Source organism: Aulonocara sp. 'chitande type north' Nkhata Bay, linkage group LG6, assembly GCF_057382095.1.
Source record: "Aulonocara sp. 'chitande type north' Nkhata Bay isolate Kocher_YH1m ecotype deep benthic linkage group LG6, A_spYH_male_GT1.1, whole genome shotgun sequence".
Classification (NCBI taxonomy): Eukaryota; Metazoa; Chordata; class Actinopteri; order Cichliformes; family Cichlidae; genus Aulonocara; species Aulonocara sp. 'chitande type north' Nkhata Bay.
The window spans coordinates 5,921,972-5,933,364 of NC_141349.1; the positions used below are offsets into that span (position 1 = coordinate 5,921,972).

The 11,393-nt window shown below is 40.1% G+C and overlaps 1 protein-coding gene across 1 annotated transcript; it reads right to left on the minus strand.

Annotated features, from left to right (window-relative positions):
* Window positions 1–4,931: 4,931 nt before the first annotated feature.
* On the minus strand, window positions 4,932–10,434 carry LOC147327127 (B-cell receptor CD22-like; the record flags this gene model as incomplete). The annotated part of the gene is made up of 8 exons (XM_086297363.1): window positions 4,932–6,458; window positions 6,587–6,644; window positions 6,765–6,852; window positions 6,941–7,201; window positions 7,302–7,562; window positions 8,228–8,488; window positions 9,677–9,937; window positions 10,020–10,434. Coding segments are annotated over 8 exons (1,710 nt in total), but the record flags the coding sequence as incomplete, so codon positions are not given.
* Between the last annotated feature and the right edge of the window lie 959 nt (window positions 10,435–11,393).

Genomic DNA, 11,393 nt, shown 5'->3' on the forward strand with positions numbered 1-11,393 from the left:
TCCAACACTCTCAGTTAAGATTAGTTTTCATGATTGTTGCCTCAAGACCTGAGATCATGGTGGTGGGCTTGTGATGGACACACTTTTCATGGCTGAAACCTCTCCTGTAGAGGCTAAGCCTAGGCTTGAAGCCACTGGGGTGTTCGTTGGCGGGGTGACGCGATGTGCCTCATCTTGTCCTTCAGATTCTTTATTTCCAGGATTTAACAGCAGCGCAGCGGTCACAAACTGTTTGCTTCCTCCCGATCAACAACACAGCTGCCGCTAATTACGTGTGTCTACCTTAAATATCTATTATATATATATATAATATCTTAAATATATATTGAAATAAACTGAATAGCGTTTAGAGGATAAAATGCCTGTGTTCATGAGAAGCTGAGTATCGCACTAGAGAGGAAATCGTAGGACGGAAGGCTGAAAGAAACACATGATTTTTGTAAAAAGGTGGCAAAGGTTAGAAGTAAAAATGGTTAATTTGTTTTTGATTTCTTTTACTAAAATAAGTGGTTATTTTTATTTTCATATACGCATTGCAAATGTGCTCATAATGAGTTGGCACTCAGTCTTTAGAAGGTCATAAGCTTCGTTCGGCGTGATGGTCCGGACTGATATATTGCAGGTATTGACTTTGAGTGCAGAGGGCTAAATGCAAACACGCTTACACACACATAGATTATGATTAGAATAAGTCCCTGGGCCAGAGAGTCCTGAACATTCTGAATATTCTAAACCAATCACTCGAGGAACAATGAATAACAACATTGGATTATTAAGGCTAGGCAGAGAGGTGTTTTGGTTTTCTGCCTTACAGAGAAAGGAACTGACACCAGACGAGGTCACGGAGATATGAGGATCCTTCGCAGCAGAGATAGACGTGGAGACTGCCGAGACAGCAACTGGGGCCAAGGGTCATGCAGTTTGGGCTCTAGTTAGTCACCTCAAAAGGATGGATCCCATAAACACAGCAATAACCATGAAGGGGTTGGCAAAAAACCAGGAACACCAGACCAACGAGGTTCGAGAGGCTCTTGATAAAAAGGGGGACACGGCTGTGACCCCAGAATACACAGATCGTTGTTTGAAAATCGGGGCAGAATAATCCCCTGATCTGTGCAACGACTGAAGGGTGGTCTAACCCCTGAGGTCGAAGAAAGAAGAGCAGAGAATCACTCGACTGGAAGACACTGATAGCTGCAGCAATAAAGTAAAGGTTAAAAGCTCCTTGGACAGAGGTTCTAGTCTGAGTACGTTTGAAAGGTACAAGGTGGCACCAAAATGAGGTTGGGGAAACTGGAGCACCAAGATAAAGCTGTGGGAGAACTGGAGAGCGATGGGAGTGTCATAGTTTTTCTTGCATCTGAACTGCACAATCACAGAGGTCGTCCAATATGGTCCACTCGTTAAACGGGGACACAGGGCCTCAGGACTAAGAAGAAGAAATGGACCTCGCAAACCTGGATGCTAGGGTGTAAGTGATCACTTTTAAAAGAGATCAAAGGGGGACTGTGATATTATTATATTATCTTATGCCACGTTATGCCCCTGATTAATGATTGTGAAGCTATTATGTAGTTTTAGTTTGCATTATTCTCCTGAATTAGAAGAAGGTGAAACTACATGGAGTGCAGAATTATTAGGCAAGTTGTATTTGAGGAATAATTTTATTATTGAACAACAACCATGTTCTCAATGAACCCAAAAAACTCATTAATATCAAAGCTGAATGTTTTTGGAAGTAGTTTTTAGTTTGTTTTTAGTTTTAGCTATTTTAGGGGGATATCTGTGTGTGCAGGTGACTATTACTGTGCATAATTATTAGGCAACTTAACAAAAAACAAATATATACCCATTTCAATTATTTATTTTTACCAGTGAAACCAATATAACATCTCCACATTCACAAATATACATTTCTGACATTCAAAAACAAAACAAAAACAAATCAGCGACCAATATAGCCACCTTTCTTTGCAAGGACACTCAAAAGCCTGCCATCCATGGATTCTGTCAGTGTTTTGATCTGTTCACCATCAACATTGCGTGCAGCAGCAACCACAGCCTCCCAGACACTGTTCAGAGAGGTGTACTGTTTTCCCTCCTTGTAAATCTCACATTTGATGATGGACCACAGGTTCTCAATGGGGTTTGTTAAGGTTCAAAATATTGGGGATGGAGACAAGAGAAAAAACCACAATAACAACACTGGTCCGGCCGGGTTGAGTCAAACGATGATTTAATGATCACACACGTGGGAGATGGACACTGATGCAGACAGCCTCAAAATCTCAAAATGGTGGAGCATTGCTCAAACTTTTATAGCCTCTGGTGCCTCCACCTTATCATAAAAAGCCTAAACATTCACATGCTCTCTCTCACACAGCGCCTGAGCTACGACCTTGGCTCCCTGTTTATCTGCTCCTGCTGAAATGGGGCAGAAAACTCCAGCACACTCTATTCTCTTCTACTCAGACAAATTAGACAATAACCTTCTGCGAACAGTATTTCTTATAACTCAGCAATATAATGCATCATAAAACAATATCATTCATTCACAACAAGTCAGCAATTTAATGTAATGCAAATCAGTTTAACTAATGCAATAGTTATCAGCTTCTTCTAATTCAGGAGAATAATGCAAACTAAAACTACATAATAATTCACAATCTTTAATTAGGGGTATAACATGGCATAAAATAATATAATTTTACAGGTTCAGATCAGGTGAACAAGGAGGCCATGTCATTAGTTTCTCTTCTTTTATACCCTTTCTTGCCAGCCACGCTGTGGAGTACTTGGACGCGTGTGATGGAGCATTGTCCTGCATGAAAATCATGTTTTTCTTGAAGGATGCAGACTTCTTCCTGTACCACTGCTTGAAGAAGGTGTCTTCCAGAAACTGGCAGTAGGACTGGGAGTTGAGCTTGACTCCATCCTCAACCCGAAAAGGCCCCACAAGCTCATCTTTGATGATACCAGCCCAAACCAGTACTCCACCTCCACCTTGCTGGCGTCTGAGTCGGACTGGAGCTCTCTGCCCTTTACCAATCCAGCCACGGGCCCATCCATCTGGCCCATCAAGACTCACTCTCATTTCATCAGTCCATAAAACCTTAGAAAAACCAGTCTTGAGATATTTCTTGGCCCAGTCTTGACGTTTCAGCTTGTGTGTCTTGTTCAGTGGTGGTCGTCTTTCAGCCTTTCTTACCTTGGCCATGTCTCTGAGTATTGCACACCTTGTGCTTTTGGGCACTCCAGTGATGTTGCAGCTCTGAAATATGGCCAAACTGGTGGCAAGTGGCATCTTGGCAGCTGCACGCTTGACTTTTCTCAGTTCATGGGCAGTTATTTTGCGCCTTGGTTTTTCCACACGCTTCTTGCGACCCTGTTGACTATTTTGAATGAAACGCTTGATTGTTCGATGATCACGCTTCAGAAGCTTTGCAATTTTGAGACTGCTGCATCCCTCTGCAAGATATCTCACTATTTTTGACTTTTCTGAACCTGTCAAGTCCTTCTTTTGACCCATTTTGCCAAAGGAAAGGACGTTGCCTAATAATTATGCACACCTGATATAGGGTGTTGATGTCATTAGACCACACCCCTTCTCATTACAGAGATGCACATCACCTAATATGCTTAATTGGTAGTAGGCTTTCGAGCCTATACAGCTTGGAGTAAGACAACATGCATGAAGAGGATGATGTGGACAAAATACTAATTTGCCTAATAATTCTGCACTCTCGAAAGGATTTTACATAACAACAGACTTTGGCACACAAAGAACAAAACAGAGCTTAGAGAGGTGGCAGCTTTTATACACAACTGGAAACCTCAGGACAGTCTCATAGGCATCGCTACTGTTCTTCTGTGGAAAAACTCCACAATAGCCTTTACCTTGTCCACGGTTGTTTTCCCTACCTTCAGGGAATCTTTAAATCATCAGGTTTAATGTATGTGCCAGACATGGATGGTGAGTCCGCTTCAGAATTTTTTATGGCTTTGGTGATGTTTGCAGCATTATCACTCACACAGTACACCACTTTGTCCTGTCTTGCCACTCATTTGCCACTCTTAATAGCTCCTGTACCAGGTTTTCTGCAGTGTTTCTGTCAGTGAAGTCAAAGCAGTCCAGCTGGAAAGATGTCATCTTGTAAATTTCAATAAAGTGGCAAGTGACAGGCATGAAAGAGCAGGTGGTTCTAGAGGTCCAGCAGTCAGTTGTCAGGCAAACTGATGGAAGTTTTTTCACCCTGTCTTGCTATAATGCACGTTCTGTGTCATATAGTTTTGGGATTATTGTTAGGGACGGTGTTTTTCTACTAGGTAGAGTGTACATGGGATTTAAGCCCTTTAAAAGTTCTAAAATGGACAATGCTATGAAAATAGATCTAATGATTTCATCCTGTCATGGGTTGAGTCCGATAAGTATGATGATCTAAAGGCAGATACACAAAGGCTGACTGGAATGAACTAAAAGCAAGTCATTTATTTGGCTGATTGCACAAATATATACATGAAAAAAATGAAAACTATTAACTACTAAAACCAAAACTTGAACCCACATTCAGCATAAGGTGCCCTGGAGAAGATACGCAGGCATTCTGACATAAGATATGGGGGACAGTGAAAATGTATACACAGACGGCTAATTAGGGGAAGTGAAACGAGCTGGAGAGAACAAGACACAGGTGGACTAAATCACAAGAGATGAGACAAACAAAGCAAAGCACAAGGACAACGACTCTCAAAGCAAAACAGGGAGTTACATAACTAAATGAAACATGAATGAAGAGGAAAGGACACCCTCAGGGAGGAATTAACACTAATGAGCCATGTGGACTTATTAAAGGACCCAAAACGCAGGCAAAGAACAGCTGATATGAGTGAATGTTTATTTTCAAAGTGGCAAAATGACACCAACAGGGAGATTAACGCAGACGAACCGGCAACATGCAGAAGAACACACAGCAGTAATCAAGGGATGGGAGACACGCCTGGGAGAAATCACAGCTGACGAGACAGAGGAAACGTAAACTGAACACACTCACATGAGATAGAGACCTTCAGAATAAAACAGGAAACTAGCAGGCACAGAGAACCAGACAAGACACTGAACTTAGACAGATTCACGAGCAGACACAGTGACACCATGGACAGACAGAGGGGACACAGGCAGGCATGAAACAAAACCCTAACACATAGCAAACCTAAACAAAAGACAGAATAAACAAGAACAAGAAATATAAAGAAACACAAAACACTAAGTCGTCAGACTCAGGACCATGACAAAAATAGCTGAGAACTGAAAAAAAAAACAGCACTGGTGACAGTGTTGAGATGTGAGGAGACAGGAGCTTCATCTTAATATTATTTCTTTGGAACCATTTTTATTTTACATGTTTAGCCCTGTTTAATATATCAAAGATATATCAGAGATTTTATTCAAGAAGTGCTTATGGAGGAAATATACAAATATATGTGATTTAATGCAAATAGAGTGATCAGATAAACATCAGAGCTGGATGACTATACCTGCTACAGCATTAGGTTATCACCTCTCTTCTGATTGACATCAACTATTTTATGCAACAAATGTATATGAATTTATAATTTACATCTGCACAAAGCCTCGCTGGTTTCAAAAATGTACATAGCACACAGTGTCTCTGGATAAATTAATCTTTCTGTTGACAAAACAGAAGGATTCAGAAGAAAAAAATACATGTAAACTGTATTTGTCTTTAATATAGGAGAATGCAATCTGAAAATAAACGTTAGATCAATCTAAAGCTAAATTGAAAAAAAGAAAACTTTCTACAAACCTTCACCCTGCATTTAGAGAAAACCGAAATGATGCTACAACTTCAGTTGAAGAAGTTGCTGTTGTTTACAAGGAGGGGAGATACATGGTGTGAGTTTGATGTAAAAAAGACTTTACATTTTGTATTTACAAAAACATCAGAAGTATACAACAGAAGGCTGAAACTGTTTCCCACAGTTTATCTCACAGTTTAACAGCAAACAAAAGCTCACTGATCTAAAGGGCAAATAAAGTAGAAAGCAAAACGTCTTACAAATATCTCATTAGCTCTGTGAAGCATCACATCATCATGCGGTAGCAATAAAATTAATACAAAATTTGTTTTGAAATGTGTTGCTAAATTTAAGAAAAAGAAAAAAGCTTAAGTTTAATGTGTCCACTTCATTCCCGCCTCACCTCAGTCTCCTGTACTACTTTAGGGATGACAATTCTCTCTTTAAATCATTTTTAATCTGGTTCAACAAGTAAATAATATTTACGAGGTACATGGATTTCAGTTCATTATGTTTCTTCCATGCAGGACTCTCAGCTAGTTGGACTTCACTCCAGATCTTCCTGCACCTTCTTGTCTGTCTGTGCTTGCTGCGAAGGCCTTTAAGGCTGAAAGGTTCTCATAAACAGAATGAGAATCTAACTGATGGAGAGACATTAAAATAATGATAAGACTAAAAGAGCTTCTTTAAACATATATTGCATTGTGGTAAAATTATTACTGGCTCTAATTCATATTGCAAAAACTGTCTGTTGTGTAGCACTTCTTACCTGGATCATATCAGCAGGTCCACCTGCTCCAGTATGTAAGTTTGCCTGTTTCTTCTTCCTGGATAAATTCCAATAACAAATCAATTTTTATTGAAACTGAATCAGCAGCTTTAAAGATAAAGTTGGGGGGAAAAGAAAAGTAATGGAACTGATGATTTTATATATACATATATATTACCTTATCTGTATACTCAACAAAAACAAAGGAATCAGCATCAGAACCACCAGACTCAACCTGATGATGTTCGCGATTATTACTGATTTCACTAAAAAGAAGACAAACAAACAGGATGCAAGTCTGAGCTGCACATCTAGTTTCACAGATCATTCAACTGTGAGGAGCATCAAACTGACCTGCCACAACATCCAGCTGTAAGATGGAGTTCTGATGTCCTCTTGAGTTCTGGGCAACACAGTAATAACTCCCACTGTGTTCAGGTTGGATGTCAGTGATGGTGAAGTTCTGTCCTGATGCCTTTGGTGACTCATCATCCTCCTTGTACCAGGTGTAATTAGCTGCTGGGTTAGCATCACTGCTACAGGTCAGAGTGACTGAACTGCCCTCCACTATCTCAGCAGAGGGGCTCACTGACACAGAGGGAAGTCTCGGAGGATCTAGTAAACAGTAAATTAAACACTGTGTAAATTTATATTCAAATTCTGTTAAGATTCTTAAAAAGTATTTTGAACGTTTAGACTGACAAAAAACACTCACATTGTACATCCACTGATAGAGAGGTAGAGTTGGCCTCTCCATGCACATTCTCAGACTTGCAGGAATAATCCCCACTGTCCTCCAACCTGATGGAGATAAAGTGATAAACACCCTGTTGTCCTACTGACAGTACTTTGTTGTCTTTGTACCAGGTGTAATTAGCTGCTGGGTTAGCATCACTGCTGCAGATCAGATTTACAGGGCTGCCTTCCACTATCTCATCAGAGGGACTCACTGATAGAGACAGAAACTTTGGAGCATCTGAAAGAGAAGGTAAAGACACAGAGAGTTTGCCTGTCCATTGATGACTTAAGCATGTTCATGTAGTGTGATCGTTGGATTAGGTAATTGGATTTACATAATCCTTTGGTTGCCAATCAGGTCTCTCTCGTGACATGTAAGAGTCTAATTTCTGTCCTTCAACCACTCAAATCAATACAAAGGATGTAAATATAGGAAAGTCTTCTACTTATCATTCTGAAAGTCAAATGAAACCAAACCCAACCAAAAGAAACCTACAGATTCAACCAGAATCACAAAAAATATGTTCAAAGCAGAAACAAATCTGTGCTGTTGTGGAGGGTTTTGTGGCATTCAGACAATTACAGTACCACCCATCCATCCATCCATCCATCCATCCATCCATCCATCCATCCATCCATCCTCTTATCTTTGTAAGGGTCACGGAGGGGCTGGAGCCTATGCCAGCTGCCATAGGGCAGGAGGCAGGTGTTGCAGGGACAGACAGATAGCCATTCACACTCACAATCACACCTATGGACAATTTAGAATGACCAGACCCAACCCCACTAACTGCATGTCTTACTGATGGTTTACATCTCAGGGATGTATATCCAGAAGCCATTTGGAATCCAGAGTGCTTTACTGAAGCTGCACAGTGAACAACTAACCATGTTTTTACTTACATTTTACATCAAGAAGTTTGTTCCTAGACGTCTTCATCCCCAGCTTGTTTCTGGCTTTACAGTAATACACTCCAGAGTCAGAGGACTGAATGGAGCTGAACCCAAGCTGGAAGCTCTCACTGAGAGGTTTGCGATCATTGTTCTTGTACCAGGTGTAGTTAGCTGCTGGGTTAGCATCACTGCTACAGGTCAGAGTCACTGAACTGCCCTCCACTATCTCAGCAAAGGGACTCACTGACACAGAGGGAAGCTTTGGAGCATCTGGAGGAGGAAACATGAACATATTTAATGTTTAATTACACATTATGATTGAGTTTTCATAGTAGAAGATAAAACTACATGCCCCGCCCAATAACACTACAGCTCACATTAAACAAACACTCATGGGTCATTCTTTAATGCTTTCTTTAGACCAAAGATGGTCTGAATCTCCTGATTTATGAGCCCCAGAGTTAGGTTTGAAAATGGGTCTGACGATTTTATCCAGCAGTGAATATATCATTCGCTAACACGTGGAGATCAGGCACATTACTATGAAAAAGTATTTGCCCCCTTACAGATTTCTTTTTAAAAATGTTACTAATTTATCACACCTCTAGAACTTTTGAATAAAGATATCACTTGAATCGATAGCTGGATAGCTTTTAAACCCTAACCTAAACCAGGGGTGGGCAACTCCAGGCCTCGAGGACCAGTGTCCTGCATGTTTTAATTGTAGTCTTGATCTAACACAGCTGATTCAGATGGTTAAAGGGTTAAATGAAATGAAATCAATTAAAACACTATTTAAAAGCTGCATTTTGCATTCGTCTAATGGTAAAATGTGTTTGATGACCACAAACAAACAAGTGGCAAAAATGCAAAATAAGAAATCAAGGAGGCAGATATTTTACATAAATATTACAAGCAGCAAATCCAAACTCTGTCACATGTGCTCAGTGTGAATTCTCGTCAGGTCTCATCACCAGTGGTGGACCTGCCAGTTCTGGTGTTATCTTATTAAAGCCAGTGCATCTGCACAGTGCTAGGCTGTGATTACAAGTCTGACTAAAGGATTTCCTACTCCACCCTGATGCAGTCTGTTTCTGACAGTTTGTCCGTTAACATAAACATGCACGTGAGTATTTCACTCAGGTTCATTTTATAGCTCTCTGGCAATGTTGGTCCTCTTCCTCCAGACACTCTTTGATGCTCTTTTATCACCTTCATCTCATGCATCCATCAGATACGAGAACACTAACATGAAGGATTCACAGAGGTTGCTTTTTCCTAAATGTACCAAAGTCCCTGCAGTTTGACTTTGTGTTAATTGAGCAGTACATGTCTTTAAGCCAATAGAATAAAGTGAATAAAATAATAATCTACTGAAGCTACTGAATGAACTACAGTACCAGAATATCAATATATGAAGAAATGTATTTTTTAAAATATTAATGGTCTTTTACACACAATTCACAATGATGATGTTGTGTCCAGTCCTTTTTGTCCCCAGGTCGTTTACAGCTGTGCAGTAATACTCTCCAGCATCAGAAGACTGAATGGAGCTGAAGATGAGCTGGGAGTCTTTACTGAGAGGTTTCTGATCATCCTCCTTGTACCAGGTGTAATTAGCTGCTGGCTTAGCATCACTGCTACAGGTCAGAGTCACAGAGCTGCCCTCCACTATCTCACCCGAGAGAGTCACTGACACAGAGTGGCGTATTGGAGCATCTGGAGGAAGAAAAAACCCATAAACATGTGTAATGCAACAGTTACAGATACATAGAAACATCAATGTTAATTTTTTTTTTACCTGTAACAAGCAAAGTGACTCCAGGAGAGCCAGTATAACGTCCACTACGATAGTTTGTCTCAAACCTGAACTTGTATTGAGCTGAGTCGCTCTCTCTCAGGTCTGTGATTCTCAGAGTGCTGTTGTTCCGAAAAAAATAATACTCCACTCGAGCGTCATAGTTTGGATCAGTTTTTAGATCCACAGGTACATCTTGTTGCAATTTAGTAAACCATAATCTTTTCTGAACTTCAATAGTTTCATTATTTATTCTGGGTGGGTATGTGTAGGTGCAGCGTATCTCCACCGATGATCCTTTTACAGCACAGATCTGAGTAGAAGTGTAAGTCACTCCCCAGCCATTCTGACTCTGTACCACTGTAACACAGAGCACATCAGAAAACACAATAACACATGTGCTATTGTATCTGGAGTAAATGAATTTGTTTTAGTGCAATGACAGCAGAATTCCAAAATGGTTTTGCATCGGTTGATCAACATTTTGTGTTATTATATCACTGACTCACTTGTCATTTCAACCACCTGTTTGTTTTCAGAGCAAAAAGATCAAATGGTCTTATCTGTAGACATACAGTACCTGACACAGAAAGCAGCACGATAAAAACTCCTCTGAGTGCTGCAGTTAAACTCATAGCCGCTCCTGTCATCTGTCTGTGTGACTTCAGAGAAGAAAAGAAATGTTAGCAGGTAAATAATGTATCCAGGAATTAGACACATCAAAAAACAATTCTCACTCTGTCTCTTAAGATGCCTTTCTGATGTGGTCTGCAGGCAGAAAACTGAGTTCAGGTTAGTAAAAGCGCCCTTCCTTCCTTTTCACACCTCTAATACACGCAGTGATGCAAATGTGTCAGTTTTTCATTGTCACAATTCAATCCTAATTTATAATATGTGTGAGAACATAATAAAAGTTCATGTGTCTGGTTTGTTAGGAGTAAACTAATAATAAAACAGCTTTTTAAAAATTATTATTTATTTTGTGTTTTCTGTTTTTTTGCACTCAGATACCTTTGTGGGTTTCTGCTCTCTAAGTCACTAATAAAAGCCACAACACGCAGCGACTGGCACCCACCATCACATCCGGTTTAGTTGAGTTATTTTTTTACTTTGAACAACCAACACTGCAGAAATGCATGTGACCAAAACAATTCAGTAAAACCATACAGCCTGTGTGTGGGCTTCCTCTTCTGTCTTTATTTTAAGACAATTTATGTCTTTAAAAGACTTTTTACAGTAGCTCTCTTTAGAAGGCTTCACTGAGAGGTCTGAGAGGGTCATGCTGTTCTGTAATGCATGAGGGTTAAAACTACTCATAAGCATAAGATGTATAAATGGATCTTGTAGCTATATGCCACAGTGGCTGATGAAGAGGTG